The following is a 26,413-nucleotide window of genomic DNA, read 5'->3' on the forward strand; positions in this document are numbered from 1 at the left end:
AGCAAATGATGCCACTGTGTGGTCTTTGCTCAAATGAGGTTCATTTACTCTGGTTTAAAAGCACCACACAAAAGGTATTTAGGACACGGTCTGAGTTCCTCATTAGGAGATATTTTACTAAGTTTACTAAGTGTTTCACTTTTAAACAGTAAATAGTAGCTTTTAGTTTTATCATATCAGAGATAGGGGAAACATTCCTGTTTCTCTAGTCTGAAGATAGTCAGCAACTAGTTTTGTGACATCTGCTTTTTTTAATTTTTTTTTTAAGGAATGTAAGGTAAGCTTCATACTGTAAGGTCTGCCCTTGGGAGTGTGGGAAAGATTGTGTTTCATTATGAATAGCTATAGGGGTAAAATTTGCATGTGGTTTAAAAGTGCTGAAGTAGTTATACTTCATGTGTTAATATATAATCTTGACTGGATTTTAAGACATATTTATGAATTATTGCTTACTTTATCATAGACTTTGAAGTCATCTTCAAAGTGTGATATTGTGTGCTTCATGTGGGTAATTCTGCATCCTTTTCATGGGCAAAAATGTTTTTCCTCAAGTTCATCTTATCTTCAACTAATGGAAATTAGTATCTTATTCTAAAATACTAATAAACCCTTTTTTTCCCAGGTATTTTAGAAAGCAGAATAGCAATACGAAGCTCTTGCCTTTCATTTCAGGTTTCCCTTTGAGGATCAGATTTTGCTGTCTGGTTTCTTAGAGTTTGATAAGATTATTTTTATTTTAACTGAAGCAGAGGTAAAAATACTGGTGAAGCTGATTGGCCTGGTCAGGAATGTCTGCATCCTCTTTATAGTAGCACCAGTACTTTCAAAAGGATCAGGAATCCTACCTAACTTGAAACCTCAGGTCCTTAATTTTGAAGGGTAAGATATTCAGCTCAGTGGGACAATTTTAAAGGTGTGTCAAGTGAAATAGTTTCCTCAAAATAAGGAACTTGTAATCTCTAGTGACTCCCAAACCTTGTTTTAGGTTCACGGGGATTGGTATTATTTGCATGCTATACTGAAAGCCAGAAGCTGTCTACTGAATTTAGAGCCTGGCAATCAAAGATGAATGTTTTCTCTTCAGCTCTTCCAGGCTTTATTATGTGTGCTTTTTTAGTACGGTCTATAGTTTTAATATAATTAAGTCAGTGTATTACTGTCAGTATTTGATTTTTCTTTATTTTCTTACAAGGTAAATCATTAATGTCCTTCTTCTCAGGCAGTATTTTTGAAAGTGAGTTAGTCCAGTTTTGCTAAGTTCATTAGCTATTGTAGTGAAGACTGCAGATTGAAATTATGATAATTTATGCTAAGTGTAATTTGCTGTTTGTTCTTTATTCCAATTTTGATGTTTCTCAGTGGAGGCTGCTGTCTTTGATACACTTAAACTGGATGAATTTACCTACCTAATGACATCTCATAGTCTGAATGTTTGGTAGGTGGGCAAATTGCTCTAAACAAGGATCTGATAAAGTGTTTACCTTTCTTTGCAATAGTCTCTGAAAGGAATGTTTGGAGGGTTTGAGTTTGTTGTGGGTTTTTTTGTTGGGTTTGTTTGTTTGTTTGTTTTGAGGGAAGTTGGATTGATTTATTGAAAATTTTTGTGAAATAATGTGTTAGGTTTTTGTTTGATAGTATTTTGTGTCCTAAATGAAAAATCTTTGAGAAAAGAGAAAGAAAACGTCATGGCATCTAACTTTCAGGGCTAGTGAGAATGTAGTGATTATCAACTATGTAAATAATCTGCTTGTGAATTGATTACATGACCTTTAAGAATCTTCAAGGAAAAGGTGTAAATATACCTTATATGTATGTATATATGTGTATATATATATATGTATAATATACTATGTAAAGCATAGTATATTCCTTCTCTTATTCCATGTAGCACATAAAAGGGGAAAACAAACTGTCTAGTAGATAATAAATCCTACTACAGAAATCACATCACCTGAGGATGTTGACAGTGCTGAAGTGGATTTTTAATGTTAATCACTTCCAGGATCTAGGTATTATATACTTGTAATAGCTGAAGTATAATCCTGAAACTTGTTATTAAAATAGGACATTTTTTGTACTTTGTAATTCTACCCAAGCTTGATCCACAAGAGGTAACTGTATTTTAAATGTATTAGCCTGCAATAACATTGTTCATCCTCCTGGTGAACCAAGAGGAGGTTAAGAGGTGAATTCTGACCATTTGTGTTTGCTGCTTTGTATGGTGATGTTCCCATAGCGGGGTTGGCAGAAGTGACCTTGTGAAACACAGTAGCAGAAAAGCCAGGACTGAATTGGATCATGGCAGGCAGCTGGAAGGAGTAACTTCTGAAGATGCTCCTGCAGAAATCAGATTTTTTTTTTCCTCACCAACAGCTCAACTGATGGGACAGTTCTGTAACTGTAAATCTAAAAGATGCATCTAGAACTGTTGTTTTTGTCTTATAATTCTTGTTATGTTTGGGATTCTGGTTTAAATGATGGTAATAGTGTATTTCCATAGCAGGCTAGAGAATAAACTTGAGTGTGAGCTCAAAGACTTGCAGTAGATATTTGGCATAGCAAGCCAATTCTGGGGGCAGATCTTTCTGAAAACTAGTCCTTGGAAGAAAGGAACTAGTCTTCAGCCAGATCAGTTTTGTGAACTGACTATAAGGTTGTACTAAGTACCAGCAAAAAAGGGAGAAGCAAAGGAATGAGTGGCCAGAGGTTTAAATGGAAAGAGACTGTGAGGGTCTAGGCAGAGTTAGTGTGTCACTTCACCCTGGTATTACAGCACACACTGCTGCACCCTGTACCAGCTCTTTTGTTCCCTCTATTCAATGTTAAGTTTGATGGTATTTAAAAGGTGGAAGAGTGAGGGGTGGAGAGAACAGCAAGCAGAAAATGCCCTTTGTAGATGGCAAATTAATCAGCCTTCTGAGCTCTAAGCTTTTGGCATATTTGAAGTGGACAGTCATCTTTTAAACTTGCCTTCCTAAAACCTGCTTCTTATATGCAAAGACATTTATGCTTCCAGTCTTGCTGACCTGGAAACTTCTTAGTACATCCTTTCATATATCTCCAAGTAAGAGTCACTTCTAAGTATTAGTTCTGTCAATCTGAAATTGAAACTGCTCTGACAGATGTGAAATAGTCTTTCAAGCTAAAAGATGTAAAGGATGTAAACAAGGATAAGAACAAAGTAAATATATCCCTATTTTTTTTTAACAAGCAAATAGTAGTTATTATTTTTTAATAGGTTCTGATGCTTTTTATGGCAAAACTCTGAAGAAAAAAAAAAAGGTAGGCATGTAAACAGCTTCTGTTTATCAAGCGTTAGGACCTCAGCAAGCTGTAGACCTCCTGGTCATTTTCCCGTGCTTTCCTTTCACACTGTCCTTTCTTCTTATGAGCAGAGCAGAGTACACCAAGATCCCTGGCTCTGAGTCCTGTTCCTGTCCAGTGCCAGATTACTCAAACCTGAGGAGTTCTGCCGAGAACTTAGTGAAAGAACTAGTGAAAACTGAATGAAGGCAAGCCCACATGAATTCAATAAAAAGCAGTTTTCAGTCAAAGTGTCTGGGAGACACCCATAGCTACGGACCATGGTTTTCCCTGAGAATGTTACTCTTCAGCTGAGAGAGAGAACTTTCCAGCATTCTTTGTATTTCACTCCATATCATTCCACAACCTGTTTTGGCCAAGCTTCCCGTTTTCTATGAGTCTGCCATCTTGCAGGATTTTGCTACGGAGTCTTGGACTTTCAGATGCTGTGAACAGAGCCACAGGAGCTGGGCATTTTCTTTGCAGGTTTGCAATATTAGAGCACTGCTTAATTAAGCTGCAGTCATGGAACAATTCTGCTGTTTCCAGTACTCTAAATAAGCAGAGGAGAAAACCCAACCTTCTCTTGAAGTTCAGTTCAAGGAAAGGTGTGTTCTTCATAGTCAAAGTGTAAGCTGATTGTTAAATGTAGGTTGCTAATGTTGGATAGTAAATGCCTTTCTTCAGTTTCAGGGAAGACTGAAGTTAAATAATAACTTAGTGGACCAGCAGATAAGTTTGTGGCTGATAGTACTACCCCTCCCCCAGTTGCATACTCCGCATTCCTTCAGAACAAATGTTCACTTGTTGCTATAGTGTCTAAGATCAGCAGTCAGGAGGGGTGTGTGTGTCTTGAAGGCCTGTGAATGTTTAAAATGTAAAATCAACTCTTATGTGCAATCTGGATATTTCTGTTCACTTACATAATTAGCATATCTGTCTTTAGGAAAACTCCGAACTATTTATAAGAGGGCGCAGGCATTCTCCATTTTTATGTTGCTTTTGAAGTGCAAAAAATGCAATATGAGGTAAATCTCAGTTCTTCCTTCTTTTCACATTTCTTAGAAAAGAATCTCAAAATGCTTAAAGAGCCTTAACTAGTTTGTTAGTTAGAATTGCCTTCCCTTTCCCTCACAGTAGCTAGAGTAATGACACTGAAATTACAAGATTAGCAAGATGAAAGGTGAGGAAGAGAATGAACAGTCAAGTTTCCTTTTTTGAATCTAAATGTAAAGTTGGGCCTTTCAACAACAAAAATTCATCTAGTATAGTTTGCAGCTTAAGAAGCAGGGGAACATATGGGTATGAAAGCTTGTATCACTTAAAGAATTCCCAGCACCTGAGAAACAAGATTTGATCCGTATCTACTGTGAGCTCTTATGTTCTTAACAGAAATTCCTGTGTACATATAAGAGCTTTTGTGTTTAAAAACAGTACAAAAACCTCTTGCTTTAAATTAGTTTCCTACTCTTGGCAAAATGTATTATACTGTATCCACACAATTACTACATTTTCTTATTTCTCTGATGTATTAATTTATCAGAGTTGCAACATAGAACATGAACATCAATACAAGTAATTTTTGTATGCCTGAGAGCACAGAGTTATGAGTTGTGACTGTTGTTTTAATGATCTTGACTTAATGAAGACCTCATGGACTAAATAATTCCTTTTTCACTGGTTTCACTGGGAGTGTTTGTTCTTCCTATTTATGTAGTTAGGTCACAGAACTAAAGCTGACTTGTTTCTTAATTCCAGGCAAATGTTGATCTGATCTGTCACTTGCAGTGGTTTAGTTATGTTAGATCTCATGTCTCATTATTGGATGGGAGTTAGAACTGCATGGCAGGGTAGGAGATTCAATACAGAGCCTCAACCTTGATAGGTAAATAGGGATTTTTTTTTTTTTTTTTAAGGAAAGTAGGAATTTTATGAGGGCTCATTCCTTCCTCTCCCTAAAATGCCCTGTTTTGTAAGAGATTGAGACGACTTGTGTAAGGCTGTAGAAAATAGTTATGTTTGGGTTAAACTTTCATCTTAATGACATTAGTTAAAGAACAGTGTACCTGAAAAACATCGGACTTGCAGAATTTTTTTTGAGAGGCTGTGATTTAGCTGAACAAATGACTTTTTATTTTTACCATGTTTTCCTTGCTTACAGATTGAAGGTACTTTCTTGGGCTAATTTTTAAAACTATGTAGGAATTCTTGTTTGCCAACTTTGGTTATCATTATTTTGGGCATACTGTCAGCTTAAGACAAAAGTTGGTTTATCAAACTTACCTCTTCAGAGTTGTGTACTGTGTCATGATTAAACTGCTTCAGATATTTGAGCAAGTCCAGTTATAGATGAAATCTAAATTGGGAATGAAAACCCCTTTATTGTTTATATTTCAAATGGCAATTAAAATATATTTAATGCAAGAAGCAGTGAAAAGGAACTTGCAAGACTTATTTCTGGGGCACTTGTTTACGTAATAGTTTTGCTTGTGAGGCATAATTTAAAATGACTCTGGTTGCTTTGGTCTAGAATGATGATCAGGGAAAGAATACTGGGACTTTGGTCTTTCGCCTCCTGACATGTTAATATGTGAAATAACATATGGACTTCTAAATTTTTTTAATTTTTTTTGTAAATGGGTACTGGAGAATGTATGGAGGAAATAAGAAAGCTTAAAGTTCAGATTCTGGTGATATAAGCCATTCCAAAGAGCTATTGTAGTATAGTGTATAGTGTTCCCTTTTTCAAATGTATTGATATTCTGAGCTGTGTTAACCTTGGGTTCAGGGCCCACAGGTGGGTGTTTTAGCAGTTCATTACTTTAGAAAGTTGTTAGTACTACTTAGTTATGAGACAGAATGACCCATGGTATTATGTATGTGGCTATGCATACTGTGAATGCTAAAAGAAAACAAAGGCTCTTATGGTGCAGTTTCTTCTAAATTTTGCAATGTCTTAGCCCTTTTCAAGTTTTAGAGGTTTCCAGGATGTGGAAGGCCTGATGAGGAAGTTTCAGCTAAGATGAATTGAAAATAGTTTTGTCTTTGATTAAAATTAATTACAGGCTTGTAGATCAAAAACTTGCAGGAAGTATATTTGTATGGTGGAGTTAAAGTGTGTCCTCTTACCCTGTGCCTTTTTAACAAGAGGTTTTGACATCTATAGGATTTTGGGACAAATTTCAGTTTTGTAGTATGTGATTTCTAAAAGGTCCTCTTTGAGCATTGTGTTGGATTTTTTCAGTCAATGCAGGTATGATTTGTTTAAGGCTTTGTGTTGGGAGCAGATTTAAGTTCTCAGTTAATGTTCTGCTTTGGACTACAGCATATTCTTAGCTCTGTTTGTAAGATCAGATGTAGCTGAAATATCCCGATGCATTAGCTTCAAGAGTGCTCAGTGTTAGCCAATTCCTATTGCTGTTGTAGTGTTGATAGTGATATGAAAGTATTCTGTAGTATGATGCTCAAGTTATTTTGCATTTTTGTCTAGGTTTTTTGTTTGTTTTTTCCTGTTGTTGTGGGGTGGTTTTTGTTTCATTAATTGATTGTATATAGGGTACTTTGTTCTTTATGGCACCACAACTCAAAGTCTGTCCAGAAGTACTTCAGTGCTGACAAGAGGAAAAATTATGTTTAATGGAATCACTAAACTGGAGGTACAAAAAAACAGAACAGTACTGGTTCATCACATGGGCTGTGGTCTCAGCACACAAGTAGGTTAACCTCTGCCAGCAGGAGAGCAGTGGAAGGAGGCAGCTCTTTGGAGGGGTAGTTCTCTATGTTTTGTGCTTCCTTTGATAATGTGCAAATTATTTATCTGAAAGTTTAGTAGCATACATAACTTGTGAATTGTGATAGTTGACTGAAGACAGTTTGTGAAGGGCCTTGAGAAATTGCCCGTGATAAATAGCTTATGCCAGTGGTGAAGAAGGGGAAACCAGCAGTAGGATTAAGATTGCAGAGTGGTCAAATTAAATGCTCTGGTATTCATGTTTAAGCCCTTGTGTTAAGAATAAGCAAATAAATTCAGCAGGGAACGGAGAACTCCTACTAACTGTAGCTGGCTTCAGCTGATGGCTAGATATGAGTTTTTAGAGAAGATGGCTGAGAACTTAATTTGGAAAGAAAGCAATAGGTCTAGAGTGTACAAATAAATTGGATTATTTATAATGAGAGAGGCGTGTTATACAGCAACCAAATGCTTTGTGCCATTGGATGAAAAATTAAAGTGCATAGGACTACTATTTAAACATATAGTTGACCAAGTTCTGTTTGTTTCTTCTAAAATTTTCAGATTCTGTAACTTAAATTGCTGGAATGACAACTTCAGTCATACTAGGAGGAAACAGCTGTGTAAATCCAGAACTGTAAAGCAAACAAGTTCTGTGGTTTGTATTTTTCACCTTTCTATTAAAGGTATTTGTGAAGAAATATGCCTCAATAAAAAATGTGCAGTGAGCTGTACAGTGGGTTGCTGGTGTCTTTTGGGGCATGCAAAAGCCAATGTGACACCAGTTACTGCTATAATGACAGTGTTGTAGTGTTTTCTATTAATAAGAAACTGTCAAAGATGTTTTGTTGTGAAATATCTGATGCCAGAACATTATCTTGCAGAAGGGATTGACTGTCCCTGAATCTAGGAAGTGGGAAGATTTTGAAAGTATTTCCACTTGAGCATTCAAATGTCTCATCACTGTTGTCACCTGTGCAAGTTGTATAGTCAGGCTTTATGCTCTTGGGTGGTTATTTCAGAAGGACTTCAATGCTGGCACTTTAAATCATTAATCCCTTTTGTTCACCGTTTTTCTAGACAACTAATGGTACTGGCTGCAGTTTTAGTGATTTGAATCCCACTTAAATAAGTTGATTTTGGATAAGCTTTTCCTTCTTAACAAAACAGAAATGGAATATTATCGCATCCTATAGCCATCTCTAATTGTGTTTCAAAGATCCTTTAAAAAAATGCACAAAGTAATGCACCTCTTGTTTAACACCATATAATCTCATAATCCAGGCTTTGTGTGGTCTTTTGAAAGTTAGGTGGGCAGGCAGCAGTAAAATTGCTTCCTCACTCAATCACTGATTTAGGCTAAAAGTGGAAGGAGCAGCCATGTAGAACAAATAGTATTTTAGACTAAAGGTAAAGTGAGTTAAAGGTTAAGGGTTTTTTTATGATTTCTCAATGCAGGTTAGCAAAGGTTAAATTTATTTTCTTTTGAATGAATAAAACAACTTTCCTACTGCCCCTTCTGTGTGCCAATTTGATAGGGTAAGATCAACTTTCTAGGTTTAGTCTTTCTTTTTCTGACTTGTTCTTTTTGTAGAAATTTGTGCTGGGACAGTTGAGTGAGTATTCCTTCATATGTTTCTAGAACTTGAACAAATATTTCAACTTAGATAAGTTGCTTAGAGCAGAGAAGCTTTCTTATTTTATTATAACAGTGTCTTTGGCAAGTATTCAGTCCAGGGACTACTCTGCTAAGTTTTACTGCAATATCCTTAAATAAGAAATAAGTAGCATTCTTCTGAAAGTATAGTCCCTAATCCTCATGGATATGACTTTCTGGTGAATTGTGAGTGATCAGGCTTATTGCAAATGTACTAATCATAAAGAATGTAGTCTTATGTCCCTTTGACAATTTACAAGTCTAATTTAAAATGTTTTGTGAAAGTGCTGAAGCATTATCTTCATCTAGTTTTATTCTTAAACTCCTGGCAGACTCAAGGAAATTACACAAGCAGTATATGAAATAGTCACATAGTGTGTTGATTCTCATTTGTCAGAAACAGGTAAATAATGAAGCTCCAGCAATTTTCATTACTGGTTTGTGCTCTTTAAATTTTAGGTTAATGAAAGATTAATGTATTCTAAAGATTAAACTGCTTGGCTGAACACATCTAGGTTAGTTGACTTGGAATCTCAAGGCTAGTAGAATACAAAAGTTGAAGGAATGTGGTGTACAGCATTTTGAAATAGATTAATGAGAAGCTGCATTGTGGTAGGGTTTTTTTTCTGAAAGGCTTCCCTACATACATAAATGGGGAGCTCATCTATGAATTTAAATATGAAATGAATGTGAACTAACAACTATTCTGTTGGTGTCAGTTGGCAAATCAACATAATGAAAATATTTTAATGCTTTCAGTGTAGGCAGAAGTCTAAGGATTTTTTATTCTTCTGATGCATTTTGCATTTACACCATTTATTTTCTTGACTTTTTGAAAATATTGCTGACATCTTGATTTTTACCACTTTCATTTAATTTCTGAAAATGAATCTGTTTATACACGGGCAAGAAGGACTTCCTACATATGCTTACACTGTTTAGAAGTACAGGATTGGACCATAGTTAAAATGAGGTAGGAATGCTAGCCCAGTTTAAAAGCAAACCAAAATCACCACAGCTTCAAGTGACATAACAAAGACTGGTCAGCTTAGTTAATGGTTGAATTTAAGTGGATAGACTGCTGTATTTTGGCCAATCCCTGACAGCAAATGACAAATCTGAAAAGGGCTGGTTTGTGTTTGTGGTACACAACAAAAGCTCATGCTAGAAATCTTATCTGGAAGGCTGTATTAACGGTATAGTTTTGTTTTATCCAAAAGCAGTTTCACCTTGTTTATTTCAAAAAGTCAAGAGATAATTTCTATCCTTAAAATATTAAAAAATTGTAAATACAGAGTGTTTCTTAATTTTAACCTAAATTTATACTAGCTAATTTTAAGATCAAATTTCATAGTTTAACAGTAAATAGGCAACTGACTTGCCAAATGTTAAATCCTTCCTGGTTTTATAAAAATGTTACTTGTGTATAATAAGTGAAATCAAACATTGCTACTTTCAGTATACTGTATTCAAGAAGCTATTTCCAGGATATTGCCATGCATTCTCACTGAATTGGATCGATGTAGTATTCTTCTCAAAAACTTCCCCAAACTTTATAGCTTTTATGTCAAATGTGGGGGGTTGGTTTACTATTTTTATGCCTTTCTTTTCCTCGTTCCTCACATTTTCTTCATTGAAATAGTTGCTTAACTGTTTATTTTCCATTCATTTTCACTTTTGCTGCAATATAATGTGATTAAAATATTGGTTGCAGTGGATTCTGGAGCACATGTTGCCAAAGACTGTATGAATTTGGTGTAGTGTCTTTTAATGATGTCATGACAACAAGGGTTGCCATGATACTGATTAACAAAAAAAGCTAGGTCTGGCTAGCTTTCTAATTTGAAAGCTTCAAGCGTGATGTTTCCTGACACAGGGATGGGTAGGAAGCTGCTAATTATGCATCGTAACACAGGGTTGAAATGTAACGACTTCACTAGTGCCTTTGGCAGCTTCCAGCCTTCTTAGAGATTTTACAAGGATAAATTATTCTAGAAATATTTTGAGATTTTTTTTCAGTTAAAGTATTTCATTCTGTTTAATTAAAATGTTTCGTTCTGGACAATTAGCAGGGTGTTTACACAGCCAAGTAAAGGAGGAAATGTGATAGCTAAGACTGTTGTTTTCTTATCACTCCTGAACAGTGGCCACCAACAAATAAAATATCTACACCACAACCAAAAGTGACAAAAATATTATTCATCTTATGTATGAACTATTGATGAAAATCACATCTAGCCCATATAGTTATTGCCTTACAAAAGCTTCCTTGAGACTAGACAGCAGTGACATAGGTCAGCTTTATTTATGGTCAAACCAAAGTGTGAAAAGCACTTTCACTGTGTGTTTTGTGAGTTCTTGTTGTGTTTTGGGTGTGGTAGTGACCTCTGTCAAATCAGACAAATATGGCAGGCTGTTAATCATATTATATCAGGACTAATAGGAGGAGGAGATAAAAAATAAAATTATAGGTTAATCTGGGACTGTTTCCTGAACAACAGATATAGAAATTATGATTTCCAGATTTCCACATAGATCATTATTGTATGATTTTTTTTTCACCTATTCTGTTATGCTCACTGGGAAGTCTTGTAGTCTGGACCAGGTTCAGAACTGAGTGCTGATAGTTTCCTAGTATGCAATACAGATGCTGATGAAGGTGATAAATGTGATTTCAGTTTGAAGTTGTTTTACTTTGGATTAGCTTTGCAATTCTGACTTTTGTCTGCTCCCCCCCTCCAACCTAGGTGGTGTAACTACTGATACTGTGTTATCCTCCAGTGTAACATAGTGGAAACAGGATGTAGTTTACCTTATGCTTAAAATGAGGTTATTAGTAAATAAGAGTTGACAGTCTTTTAGCCAAGATGTTGGTCTTGCAAATTGAAAGACTGTTACTCAAACTTATTTGTTCTGAATCCTTCCAAGATGGAAAGTGATGAGATGCTGGCTGTTGAAACTTTAATAACAAGTTCTGGATCCAGCCATTCAGATGTTGGGGAAATTGCTTCCCAGTTTGTGCTGCTTCTTGCCATGATTCTGCAAGGCTATTCTGTCTGGTTTCTCCCTTTCTCCTGAAGGAGACTGGGATTTATGCAGAACATGTGAAGTGGTACTTGAAACCAGAATTAAGGCTCCTGTACTTCAGTGAAAGTAAAAGGGGAGCTGAAGTACACACTCTTCGGCTGATCCCAGGAAAGCAGTAATTTACAAAGGAAGTCCTTAAAATGGGGACCAGACCTAGCAAGGATTATTAGTTTTTGCCACTGGCTATAGTCCAGTGGCTTTGTACACAACTGGCATTTAAGTGTTCTCATCCAGTTGCATTTATTCATCATCTTAATCTAGCAGTAACATGCAGAGAGTTAGTTCATGGTAGACGCTTAACAAAGTCAAGGCATTTAATTATGTTCATGAAAGCAGATGGAGAAACTGTGCAATAATACAAGTTACCTTGTTTTTATAGTAAGATTTTCAAAAGCAAGATGAGTTTTTATGTGTTCCCCCCACCTCAAATAGTAGAAAGACTGGTCTCTGTTTATAAACTTAGAGAGTATGAATGGCAGGCTTTTCCACACTGATAGTATCTTTCCCTGTCCGTAGCATTCTCACAAGCTTTTGAATGCATGAAGTAAATAATCATAACTTTCTACTTGAAATAGCTTCTTATGGAAAGCAAGACCTTATTAGATGGTCTGAACTAGAATATTTACTTGGAAAGGCTCATGTAATCAGACTTCAGGAATTTTTCACAGATGTGCTACTTTTGGTTTATCTAGATTAATACCCTATCTTTCATTTTCATCATTGTGACCAACCAGTTCTTAACAAACTTGTAGCTATGGCGAAACAATAGTTGTATTAGTGTCTCCCTTTCTTTTCTGACTGGTGGAAATTGAGTAGCAGAGGGAGAGTCTGCCACTGTTAAAAACTGTTAATGTTCTAGGTGGACCAAGTGGTAAGCAGAATCACTCATGCATCTTCTGTACTGGTCTGAATAGCAATGTAGGATATGCAGTGGTCATGGAGGGGAAAAACTGTACATTAGTCTGTATTTAAATTTGCCCTGACAAACATTTGTTGAAACAAACAGCTTCAGAAATGTTTGGGGCAACAATAAATCAGGTCAGACAAAAGAATACCAGCCAACTGACACAGCAGTGCCTTTCCTGACTGCATGTATTGTGACCAGCCCTGACTTGGCAGGGAGGGTGACTGGCACTGGCAAGCTTGATGAGCACATTTTGTTTTAAATTAATAGAATCCATAGCTGTAAAGGCATTATTGCTTTTTAATATTTACTAAAGAAAGGCTTCCTGTTGAGAAACACCTGAAATGAGAAAAAAGGTAGTTTATGGTGGCTTTACATTAAAGACAGATGAGTGGTTTTAAAATGAGGTGACTTAAACCATCGAGGAGTGGGATGCTAATGACAACATTGTGCTACTGAGGTGGCTTGGCTAACACTGACAGGCTCCCCAGCTGCTTTGTTATATCATTCTTGTGCATTAGATTTGTCAGCTTTGAATACACACTTTTTTACCCTATTCTTTTTTCTCCACTTCTCCTACAGAGTATGCTTTTGTGTGGTTGTCTTTATATTTTGGAAGGGCTTGTTTTCAGATAACACAAATGATAGTTTAAACCCTAATAAAAGATTTGTAGGACAGACTAAGCTCTCTCCAAGCCATTTTTTTGGTTTGGTGGTTTGTTCTTTTTTTCCAGTTTTAAGAGCCCTGTTTTGGTTTGGTTTGTGGTTGGTTTGTTTGTTTGTTTGTTTCCTTTTGGGGGTAGAAAGCTTACTGATTTTAGCAGGACGTTCCAGGAGATTTTAGTCACCTAAGCAAACAGCTGTATTCAGGTGCCCAAGGAGGTCCTCTGTACTACAGGATCACTGACAGACACAGTAGTCTGGTTCCAAGTACGAACTAGTCTTCTACAGTATTGCAATTTGTGTTACTAAGTTTCAGAGAGATTTTAAAACAAATATAGCATCCATTGGTGGAGGAATTTCCTGCTTGACTTCATGTAGATAAATGAATTTGTACAGTAAGACAAGGACCAGAAGAAAAACTGAAAGTAAATATTAATTTTTATGACTGTTTAAGTCAGATTTAATTGCTGCAGGAACTTGTTGAAGGCACATTTCCTCATGCATGTTTTCCACAGTAAACAGTATCTGTTCTACTGTTGTTTTGGTTTCTGAAACATTTTTGGGCTCCTTAGTATTAAAACTGTTTCTATTAATCTGGCATATTTGGATTGTTTTACTACCAGAGGTTTATACATCTGTCCTGAACAGGAAATCTCTGTTTTAGTATCTATTTGGGTGTCAGTTACAGAATGCAGTGTAGCTGTGGTTCCTGATGGCTTCTGCCCCCACCCCTCTTCAAGCACCATTTGTGTCACAGACCTTTTGTCTTCTGGAGGCACAGAAACAATGTTTCAGATATTTTGTAAACAAATAATTCTGTAATTAAATCCAAAGATATCTCAGTTGGGTGTAGCCAGACCTTTGCTTTTGAGAGTACAAATAACTAATCTGCTGCTTGAATGCATTATTTTAGTGATAATGTTCTCCTGGATGGTATGATAAACATCTAATTCAACTCAGCAGTGGTTTTCAGCTTGCATTTCCCTTTGAAGACTACTGCTTCTGTTTCAGACTTAAAGAGGCTTCTATCTCTTAAGTTGTTGCTTTTTTCTTCTCACTTATTTTGTTTTTTTAATCCAACTCTGTTGGTCTGATGAGATAGCAAATCTTAAAACTAAGAAACTGGATTTTGGGAGCAGATATGCTCTTACTTAGTCTTTTCTATGATTTTTTTTTTTTTTCCTTGACCCAACCTGTAAGGAACCTTAAGGGGTCGCTTTATCCTGTAATGACAGCCCTGTAGTTGTGGGTCACACTGAACTCCCCAGAGTAATTAATGCAGTTTGTTGCATGCCTGTGATGCACTCCTTACTGAGGACTTTCTGGCTGGCCATAATCTGTGGATTGGTTTGACTGCTTTCCTTCCTTGTCTCCCCTTCCCTCTTGTTAGTTGTCCAAAAATCTGCTCACCATGTTGCTTAAAAAAACATGTTTATGGGGTATGTACATCGGTATTCCTGATCCCATGATTAGGAACTCTTTTCTCTCCTGCTACGAGTGGACATTTCTGCATCTGAAGTCAGGGGCACCTTCATCTTGGCTGGGCAAGAGGTGCTTCTGGTCAAACCATGCACTTGTGCAGACCATCGCTAATCAGTTGACCACAGTATTCATGCCCTTCATGTGAGGACTGCATGTATTCTGGTTGGACAGGGACAGTTGGTGGGGAAGGTTTGTGGCCTTTAGCCTTCAGATACCTTCACTGAAACCTATCTGTCCTAGTTCTACCAATATAAAGCATTAGGCACAATGAAGCATTATGGAATATTTATCTGCCTCTGGAGGTTTGTAGGAAGAGACAAGGTGCTACCTCTGAAGACTACCTGCTCCTTAAGGGCTTCAAAACTTAAGCCTATACACTGGACATGTTTCTTAATGAACTAATTGGAGTTACCTTTAAGCTATCTAATATTCTATTTCCTGGGGGGGGGGAAAGTTACTATAACTTTCAGATAAATTTTCTATGTTTATTTCACTTGGGGTTTGTGGGCATCCGTACAGCTCTGCTGTCTTTCCTTTTCTCTATTGCCTTTGCTTGGAGCTGCCCAGTACTCCCAACAGCATTTATTCCTGCATTGATGGGAGTGAAGTTGAGAGTTTGATGGACTGAAGCCTGAAGGGACCATTAAAATTATCTGGTTTCATTTTGACAGTTATAGAATTTCTCCAAGTATTGGAAGGTGGCAGTGGCCATGCTGGCTCAGACTACAGCTGGGTCTCACTCAGTGTTTGAGCCTTGACGGCTGCCAAAAGTTAATAGCTAGAGAAAAGTGAAGAAGTTGGACATGTGGTACTTCTACCATCCTCTGAACTCTTTCTGCTTTGGAGAGTTCTTGAGCTGTTGCAGGTTACATTGTTTTAGTACAATGCTTAGTAGTTCAGTAGACTAAAGAGTGGAATAGTAGTGGAGGGAAAAAAGTTGTGGGGGCAGGCTCAAAAGGAATTAAATAAATTCAAAGACAGCATGTCTGTAAGCAGTGACTGAAGTGCATAGGAACTGTGGTAAAGCAGTTGTGGGTGCTAGAGGACTGGACTGTGGAAAGTGTCTGGTCTAGTCTCTTAAGCATCATTGCCCATTGCTGTGGAAGGCACAGGCTAGTTGGACAAATGGCCTGACCTGGTAAAGGCATTTACTGTCTCATCAGTAACCCATGAGTAACCAGGGAAACTGATAAGAGCTTGTCCAGCCTGTCCTTGTTTCCAGGTAAACTTCTTGTGCCAATGCTGTTTTGCCAAGAAATTCCACAGGTCTCTTACATGAAGAAATCACCCTTTGATGTTTGAAATCTGGCTTCTGCTTGCTCTGTTTAATCAACTGAGGTGTTTATATTTAACAGACACTGTTAAGTGATTGATTCTACCCACTATTTTCATACCTTTCATGATATTCTAGAATTTTTTCATATTCCCTACAAATCATCTCTTATCCAAGGTCCCAGCTTGCGCACTTGTTGCTTGCATGGAAACTGCTTCAAGCTTGTATTGCTTTGCCATTAAATTTCAAACTCTCAACTATAGTATGGCTTTAGATTAATGTGTGTTTGTCATAAACTACCTCTGCTACTAATCTGTATGTAATAGATCATGGCCACATTTTAGTACCAGTCTCAACATTTTTTTTCCTTTGCTGTGTTTGAGTCCTCAGTTAAAAACAATGATGTACACATGTAAATGAAGACAAAGCTGCAACTAGGTTTCTTTAATAAGTTACATAGAGCTTACTTACTGGTGTGTAAGATGGATTTTCCTAGACTTCTGTGTGTGCTGTTAACGATACATAGCTTCCTACTCCCCTCCAGCCGGAAAAAACACACAAAGTGCCGGTGAATGGTAGATAAACTTTTTGCCTCAGTCTGCTTCCTGAGCAAAGGTTTTTCCTTTGACCATGTATAAGCTAGTCTGAGTTGAAAGAAATCTCCTGAAGCACAGTGGTCCTTAAAGGACTTGCTTTTGCAGTTGCTACAATTGTGTGTCATTCGTATGTATTCCTCCTGTGTACCCACCAGACAGTAGTGATATACTGTACTGATGTGTCATGTTGTACTTTGATTCCTCAGAAAAATTAGAGAAATGTAAATGCCTTTAGCCTAAATATAATATCTTGTAGCCAGAACAAAATGACTCAGACTTGAAACTGTTCTCTGAATAACACTGCATCAATTTGCTCTGTGCTGTAATTGTCTGTATTGACCTGTTTGTTATCATGGCCACAGACAACACAGAATTGCCATTCCTTTTTGCTTGGTGGGGAAGTGAGTCAGCTTGTATTAGATCCTCTTTTCTTTTTCATAAGCTAGACTTTCCTGAATTTGAAAGCATTTTACTGCAACTTGCAACGCAGCACTCTAGTGCATGTGGAACTGCAATTCTGTGCACCAGCACCTCTTCTGTAACAGAACGGAAGAGCTTGTGGTTTTTTTTAGAAAATAAGGTGGGGGGTGGATTAAAGGGTGTATAGTGAGAGGCATATGCTGTAAAAAAAAACATTGCCCCTTGTTTGAGAATTTTTATAGATTAGGCCTAATTCTACAAAATAATTTAGCTGTTCAACTTCTTATCAGGACTGACATGCTTGAAGACAGCCCTTAGTAGATCTAGGCTTATATACTAAAGGTGCTTAAGATTTGGCTGACACTTCAGTTGAAAGCTAGTCAGTATTTGCAAAAAAAAAATCTTTGTTTAATTCTTTGAATATACAGAAATTGTGTTGAATTTGTATTAGGTGACCAATCCAAATCTGGTATTGTTGACACCCTTTTTTGAATATATGTAATTTTAAGAATGGTGGTTGATGAAATGAGGAAAAAGAAGATGGTTTAGTTCAGAAATCTTAGGGTACTGGTATAGAGTCCTTCATTTAAAAAATATATATAGTTGCTTGACTTTTTGGGATAAATGAGTTTATAGGTAAGCGACACACGTTAGAAGTAAAGTGTTTGCAAATGCTAGTATAACTCTTTAAAAAATAATTTCTTTGTTTTAAGCAGACCCAGTGTCCATATGGCCTTCAGTGCAACTGAATACCACCAAAGTGGTTTGTAATGTGATTGGGAGTTAATTCACTGTTCTAATGTAGTTTCTCCTTTTTGTAGAAAATCAAGATGGCCTGCATCAGGTAGTACATGAACGCCTGGGAGAGTTGTTGCGTGTTTTAAAAGCAGTGATAAATAAACATCAGACTCTGAACTCAGTTGATATTCTAAGTGCTGCAGGAACAGTTATTGCAAAAGTAAAAGGTAAGGAATTTACTACCTTTCTTATTCTTGGAAAATTGTAATTATTAATTTTATTTACTCTGGCTTGGAGTAATAGATTCAATGTATACAGAAGAAACAGGGTTTTTTGTAATAGTAACAACTTACCATGTTTAAAAATACCCTAAGTAAAAAGTAATCTTAAATAGCTTATTCTCCTGTTGCTGTAGTAAGATTTTGAAGCTAGATGCAAACCCCCACTGAATACCAAAAGCATAAGCCTTTGATCTTGAGCTTTTATTTGCCAGTGTATAGCAGAATAATATCACAAAATAATAAACCTCACATTTATCCACTAAGAGATTTGCCAAAAACCTTTGAATTTAATGAATTTGTATGGATGTCAGCTCACGACAGTGTTGTATTTATATCCAGTGAAAGAAATATCTAAGTGAGCAATTATTCATTTATAAATTTCAGAAACAGATCATAAGGTGATAGAAGTGTCAACAGCAACAAAAAAAGCTTTGTAGACACACATGTTAATACTTTCTGTTGCTGGGCTTTGTTGCTGCAGTCCTCTGTGTGTCAAATGCAAATGGTGAAGCACACAGCTGCTTAAGCCCCATAACCCATGGCTGGTTTTTGTCTATGTAGGCTTTGACTTCAGCTCTTCCTACTCTGGAATATGTCCAGTGTATTACTGTGGAATCAGTACAATTTCTTCCATGTGGCATGGAGAACACCTTGAGTAGGGTTAAATCTCCACCTCTTGCCTGTGTTAAATCATGTGAAAAATCTTCCTTCAGAGATGCAAAATAAGTTTTTCTCCTTGTTCTGGGGCTTTTCCCCCTTGTTTCCTTGTCTTATGTTGTTGATTGATTCCTTAATTATGCTGGCCTTTTGGTCAATTTTTGTGTTTGATTTCAAGTTCATGATAAGTTCAAGGTCACTTTCTGTCGTTCTAGTGCTGAACCAGCTTTTCAGATCTAGGCTTCTACCCTTCTGCTTCTGAAATAAAGAATTAAGCACTTGGTTGAATTATATAATCCATTCCTCCAGAGTACTTGCAGCCCTTTGAATTTGATGGCATATGTATTTTTTTCTCTTCATGGTGGACACTGTTCTGTCATACAGTTTCAATAGCACTGAATCCTGGTGTTTCATACATACTCTTTATATGCATTTCTTTCTGCCTGGTTTGATGAGTAGCTGTTATTTGAATACTTACTTTAGGATTTGTTAATTTCTCTTGATAGTCGGCAGAAAAAACTTCAGAACTAAGCCATTTCTAGCAATACAGATATTCACAAATAGTTTTTAGCTTTTGCCCCCCAAATAGATTTTAGATCATGCAGTAAATATGCTTTCACTTGAAATAAACTAATTACTAAAATTTTGCTTGCGTTGTAGAGTTTGCTCACTGGTAATATATTGAGTTTATGGCAGGTTAGTCATGGAGGGAATTGCATTATTTTCTACATGGAAAGAAAAACTACTGCTAGGAAGGTACTGTGCATACATTATAATTACAGAATGTTGAAAGTAACTTCACTCTATTGTTCTAAGAATGCCACTTGAAACAAAAGCAGTACAGTTGTTTGCCACTTTTCTGTCAAATGTGTACAAGTGGGTCAAGTTGTAAGTCTGCACTTCAGGTACATCTGAAAAGTTGATGTTCAGCAGTAGCTCACTTGAGCTACTTTAAATATAATATGAAACATCTCAAAGAAAAAGGCATATAGAAGGAGTTGATAAGACTCCTGCTACATGATCCAAAGTACAGTGATGAAATGGTGCACAGTGCTGATCTGATGCAAATGTGTTCTTCCAGCTTGAATAAATTGTTTTCTGGTGGAATAAAAGAGTACGGAATGCAATTGATGTTCATAGCATTCTCACACTTTTCTCATTAAGCTATTTATCTGTCTTATAAGTAGCATTCATTCTGGACCTAGAACTGAGGCTGGTGTAAACTGGTTATTTTTTGGCTAAAGCAAACATAAACACACTTTGTGGTGAATTGTCATTCCTCTGATGCAGTGCCCTGTGACCTGGTCTTGTGGAGTTCCCAAGTTAATTGCAAAGAAAGGGAACTCCAGATCACACTGAAGAAAGCGGTCTCAGTCCTGCCTCAGTATTTTTAGCCTTTGATACAAACAAGTACTTTCATATGAAGACTTCAGTAACACCTGTCACTGTTTGCCAGCCATGTATTGTATTCGTCACGTGTCTGGAGATCGAAATGGGGAGTTACAGGGCTTCAGCTCTTTCAGCTTGGTACTTTGGTCCTACTTCTCTGAGAACATAAAAACTTTTGCTGTATGAGAATATCTTACCTCCCCCAGCATAGCCATGGTAAATGTGAAGGCCGTTTGTCTCTTTGTAGCACCTGTTCATTTTTTACAGCTGAATTTTCTGTGAGGATCACACTGCTCTATGTTTGTATTCAAACTGAAGTGTACAGCTGCTGGAACTGAGGAAGCTGAATTAGAAATACAGCATGTTGTGGTGATTCGTAAGCATATCAGACCTCACATTTGCTTACAGTGGCCTGTCAGTAACACATGCTTTCACAGGTTTTCAGCTGTGGTTATTTCACTGGAAGTAATGTTACTTTTGAATAAACAGGAAGCTACAAGCATGTGAGGAGCTAGTAGGACAGAACCAGTATCCTTTTTCCTCTGTCTTCCTAGGCTGTGCTAATGCAGCGTTATGAAAGAAGTTCATCTGATTCATCTGTTTTTTGTCATTGGAGGAAAGAACTATAAAAAGACATGGAAGCACTCTGTATCTTTAGTCAAATTTATGACTAGGAAGATTAACCTGGCATGGAAAATTTCTAATGTTTATTTAGGAAAAGATGAAATAGAAACAAGCTGTGATTTACACTTTTTTGGGTTGTTTTTTTTTCCCCTCCCTTCAGAACTAGAAGCATCACTGGTTTAAGTTCCAGAAGGACTTTTTTGAACCTCTAAGTAATGCCAGGATTTCAAATCTAGTTTGTATTTGGAACTTCACATAGGGGCAAATGGTTTTTTTGGCAAATGATTGGCTTTGCTCTTAAAGATATCAGTTACACTAACTTTGAAACTAATGACTATGAGTGACTCTGATTTGTAATCTTTTAAGTAAGACAAGTTGCACTGCAACTTAAATGTAATGTCCAGTGCAGACAGACCACCCCTTTTAAATTAATACAAGTGGGAAAGTTTTTAATGCTAGCAAAAATTAGAGTGCTTGTGCCTACCCTTCAAGTCTCTCAGCTATTACTCAGGCCCTTCAGGGGGAATAATATGAACATACAGTTCTGCATTGTATGTCTGCTGCTTTTCCTTCTGGACAGATTGAAGGAACAACTAGCTATAGCATGTTATCTTGATCTTGCTACAGATAATTATTTTTGGCAGAATAGGTAATTTCACCTTACCACTTCAGACTGAAGTTGCAGGAAAATGGGGCTGGGGGAGAATTTATCCGTGCTTACTCAAGAGCCTCACTTGATCTGGAGGAGCTGAGACTTTCTGAAGGATTTTGTCTGGAACCTGTTTATACTCCTGTTTCTGGAAGTTACTTCCCAAAGTGATTCACCATCATTCTCATAGTTGTTGTTTTCCCATTTAGTGTCTTTAAATAGTTGTTGGCCACAGAGTACATGGTTCTCCTGATCCCATGCTGAATTCAAGTTTGTAGTGTTCTCTTGCTCTAAATTGCACCCTTTGATGTAACTCAATCACCAGAATGAACACAGATTCCTGGTAAAGCTGAAAATTATCTTGTAGAAGTTCCCCTTTTAGGTATGGGGTTTAATAGTTCAGCACAAAATTTAAATACCGCTAGCAAGGTGAAGTAATTTCAGTTCTGTTGGTGTATCTGTGATGGAAATTCAGAGCAAAATTATTACAGAGGGAGTAGGAAACAGTTCCTCAAACTTGTCTTGTTGGTATCTAGCTAAAGTTGGGGAGGCTACCAAACTTGGTAGTAACTATAGACTAGTGAGATTATATGGCACTGAGAACTAAAAGTAGAACAGTGGGGCCTGGACAGCCTGTGGATCCTCTCTAGCTGTGAGATCTTGCGAATACTTTTCTGCCTCTTCCCAGTCTGCATACTACTACTCTCTCCTCGGGTTCCTTCCCCCATTATTATTTTTTTTAACTATTGTTTTTATAGATGAGAGGTAATAATGAGGTATTGCAAGTCTTTGTTTTAGGGGTGCGAGTGTTTTTGGATGTGGTGTCTTGGGTGGAGTTTTTGTTTGCTTTGGTGGTATTTTTGAAATAGTTCTGAAAGGTTATTGAAAGCATTGTTGGGAGTTTAAGGACAGAAAATTTATTATGAAGATACTCTGTTCCAAGTCAGACAGTTGCTTACTGTTTAAAAGTCAGCTAGTAAAGTATGAATTGAAGTTGTATTCTTGTCTAGGGAAATAAATGGTCATGTTACTTCGTCTATTATATGAGAAAATTTACTTGCGAAGAGTAAAGCTGGTGTGATTTAGACTTGTGCAGGCTCTGCGGGCGGATGGCAAGGTAGTTTTGCTGCTGCCAGTCCTGCATGTGTCTGTGGGGAGGGGGAAGGAGGAAGCAAATGAACTCCTGGAGGCTCTGGCATGGCTGTGTCCCTTCTGCCATCTTGATTTGACTGGAAGGGACAAGAGAGCAACTCATAAGCTTGTGTGCTGTGCTGTGTTCGCTGTGAACTGTTTAAGCACCATAGTTTAAATGCCCTGCTTGCACTACGGTCTTGATGTCCTTAGGCACTACTTCAGCTTCTGGGATTCTGGCTTCCAAAACTTCCATGCTTGTTGCTGGTTCCCCAGCACGTTCTGTGCTTGATTCAGAAAGCTTTTGATGGCATGACTCTAGAGTTAGAACTTTGCACTGTCTTGCAGCATTCTGATGTGGTTATCAAACACACCACAGTTTGAAGACAGCTTTGCTAGCTTTGGAAATACAGATTCACTTTTATGCAAGCTTGGCTTGCATTTCAGATAGTGGAATCTGGATTTTAATATATTGCTGTCATACAATTTTTTTTGAAGTTCAGTATGTAGCAACTTAAGTCTTACTTAAAATTGTTCTTAAGTTGTATACTTGCTTTGAAATCTGCAGAACTATAGATAGATAGCTGTCATTTCCAGACATGGAAAGATTACTGTAGTTCATTGTTGTCAGTAGCTATTGTGTGCAGTCAGGATGTCCTGGGGAAAGAGCGTGCATGGTCTAAAGTTGATGTTAAGTACATCAGCATTCCAGCGGCAGTAAGCTAAAAGAAAGCTGTTTGTATTCCACTGAATTACCAAGAGCTTGGACTTAACTTTTTTTGGGAGAAGTGATAATTCTGAGAAAATTGAGATTGGTTATTCCATTTGTCATGGATTCTTAAAAGAAGAGATTTCTCTGGTATATAATTTGTAAAGTTTAACAAAACTCTTCCTGAAACAGGAAGGCAGAGTGAAACAGGACGGCATTTCTTTAGGGGGAGGCAATCTATACTGATGTCTTATTAGCAAAGTGAAAGAAGTGCTCTTTCTCTGAAGACAGTGAAGCTAATGGATATACGAGTGTTTTGGTGGTAAGTGCTTTGAATATATGGACAGTTTTTGTTGGTTCCCTTTAACAGTTTGCGTTTCATGCCAGCACTGGTGTGATCTTTCCAGTCATTGACTGGTAATCAATAGATCTTGCAATGGCTGTTGTTGCTTAATGATTTGTAATACAAAGTTTAGATGTATAAACAACATTATCTGTGGAAAAGTGAGGTTTTTTAACCAACCTGAATTAAAAAAAAAGAAATCCACTGCTGTTTACAATGTTGTTAAAAAGTTATCATCTGCAGAGCTTTGAGTCTCATTTCAAACAAGATGTAAGAGGCATTTTTAAATGTAATTATGAAGAAATAGGAGAAGCTTTAATTTAGCAGTGAACTCTGGCAACAGAGACTGTTAATATTTGTGTAATACGAGGCAGTATTTTTTGTAATTGCTGTAGGCTTATTACAACACATTTTTCCAAATCTGCGAGTAATTGTGAAAATAGCCTATGAGAAAAATACGTCTTCCCTATTAGCTTAGTATAGAAATAGTTATTATAAAAATGTTGATCAGACCTGTTGGCATGTTGTGTAAAAAGGAATGGATTCAGCTGTGTTAATTTACTGATTAAAAACTTTTCCTTTCACAAAGGAAGTGAAATGGGGGAGCAGATTACTTACTTTGTTTGTTACCATTAGTGTTTAAGCACCTGGCAGGAAGTTTGAATACTTTTTAAGATTCAAATCTGTTACTTTAATTTGCTAAGAAAATGTGTATAGAATGGGCAACATTTTAATGTGATTTAATTTTTGCTACTTCTAGAAGTCATTGTAGTCCTTTTTTTCCATACTGTGCTTTAAATGTGAGAAGGATGCATAAATTAACATTGACACAGGTCTTGCAAAAAATGATAAGTGATGAATATGTGTCTTGTTGCAATATCTCTGAAACAGACAATCATAAGTGTAAACTTAGGTACCTAGATAATTAAGAATATTGCATTGCTTAAAAAAAAAAAAGCTTTTCAAAAATAAATACTAATATGAAGTAGTCATGTTTTCCCAATGTAAAACTGGGAAATCTTCCATCCAGAGCTCTCAGCTTCAGCTTAAGGGAGCATACTCAATTTATCTAAAAAAAATTTCCAGTAACCAATGATTAAGGAGTTAAGTTGGAAACAGACAAAAATAGTTGTGCTTTTTGTCTTCTTTTTCCCTTGTCCCACTTGTCCAGTAGTCATTAATAGAAATTCTGGTTGAATCATTCTTGCCTCATTATTCCAGTTTGTCATGGAAGCACATTAAAGGTTCAGTGTTGAGTGCCTAAATACTGATCTTGATCACCAGTTCAAACTGTCCACTTTGTCCAGGAACACTCATTTTCCCACTCTGGAACAATAGCTATATAGCTGAGATTTTTCCCCAACATTAGTAGGCAAAACTGAGGGATTTTTGCCAGACAATGGAGCTAATAATTAAAGGGTTTTGCAATGGATACTACGTTTTGATAGATTTGTTTGTCTGAACTCAAGACAGAAATCGTGTGTTCTGGATTCATACATAGGATCAGATACAGCTGGGGCAGAGTTGGGGGGAACCCCCATAAACTACTGCTCCTGTTCTGAATTCTGACATTCATACCCAGAAAAGAAACAGTTTTTCAAATATTTAACTGCATTCTTGAGCTGCTTTGTGGTGTTGGTGCTGCTGTGTGATTTGACTCTCTTCCCCTCACGTTACTGTCATGTTCCCACACAAAGCTGCTTCTTACATGGGAAGATCTAGGAAGTGAAAAAGTAATCTGATGTCGTTGTGGGAAGCATTTGGATTGTGGTAATTTTTTAGTGTTTACATTCTTACTATTTTTTCAAACTGTGTTTTTTCACTTGTTAGGAAGAGTATAGTGTTGTACATTCTGTATAAGACTTTGCGTATAAAATTTGTCTTTAGGTGTAGTAAACTTGCTTGATTGACCCTACCTCTCATCTTTTGGTTTTCATCTTTTTCCTAAGCGGTGAACTTCAAAGAAGTTAACGAAGAAAATAAGAGAGAACTCTTCAGTGAAATATTTTCTTCTATTGAAACATTGGCATTCACGTTTGGAAACGTGTAAGTTTGAATCCAGAAGGTGTTTTTAAAGAGCTTTGTGGAGCTGAATCAAATTAAGACTGAACAACAACAAAAAAATCTTTAGTTTTATTTTGGACAATATTAGCTGATAAAGCTGCTTCAAATTAACTTAATCCAGAACAGTTTTACAGCTTTGTTTGTGTGGTTTTGTGTTGTTTTTCTTAGCAAGGAAAATTACGGTGGTATAGAAATTGCAGGGAATATAAAACCACTTTTAAAAATTGCTTTGCAGAATTTTTAAATGATACTAGAAACATTATCTGAATCTTTGTTCTCAGTCATCTGAAATTGCTTGGTGAGCTAAAGTAATGAAGTAACACAATTCTTTGTTTTTCTGGCAGTGTTTCAGACTTCCTTATGGGAGATGTAGACAATGGCTCGTCATTGGGACTTCCTGTATCTCGGAGAAGTCGGGTAGGCTGAACACGTTCTCTTGGAGTGGAGAATTGTAAATTTAAGAGGAGATTTGAATTTATATTTAAACTCTGTGTCATGGGACTGGGACACTTGGGAGTCTTCTGGGTATTCAAACAAGATTAAATGCATGAAAAAAATGCATTCAAGGTTTCAGAGACTTGAATGTATTCTCTCTTCTAAATGCCAGTGATGACTCAACAGGTCTAGTGCTCAAATATGTAAATGATAACCTTCTATAATTGTGTTTGAGATTTTTAAATTGGTTAAGTGAAAAGACCTAAATACTTAAGATA

General features: G+C 36.8%; 1 protein-coding gene across 5 annotated transcripts in view; it reads left to right on the forward strand.

Annotated features, from left to right (window-relative positions):
• Window positions 1-26,413, forward strand: part of ARHGAP29 (Rho GTPase activating protein 29) — a 52,283-nt gene that overhangs the window by 7,149 nt on the left and 18,721 nt on the right. For 3 of the 5 annotated variants that reach the window (XM_051625088.1, XM_051625089.1, XM_051625090.1), the window contains exons 3-5: window positions 17,937-18,080; window positions 25,586-25,682; window positions 26,045-26,117. In XM_051625088.1, coding sequence (XP_051481048.1) covers window positions 17,937-18,080; window positions 25,586-25,682; window positions 26,045-26,117 — 314 coding nt within the window. Of the gene's footprint in view, window positions 1-3,760; window positions 3,790-17,936; window positions 18,081-23,316; window positions 23,616-25,585; window positions 25,683-26,044; window positions 26,118-26,413 lie in introns of those variants that run through there. The other 2 variants (XM_051625092.1, XM_051625091.1) reach the window with 2 other exon arrangements.

This window comes from Apus apus, chromosome 7, assembly GCF_020740795.1.
Source record: "Apus apus isolate bApuApu2 chromosome 7, bApuApu2.pri.cur, whole genome shotgun sequence".
Classification (NCBI taxonomy): Eukaryota; Metazoa; Chordata; class Aves; order Apodiformes; family Apodidae; genus Apus; species Apus apus.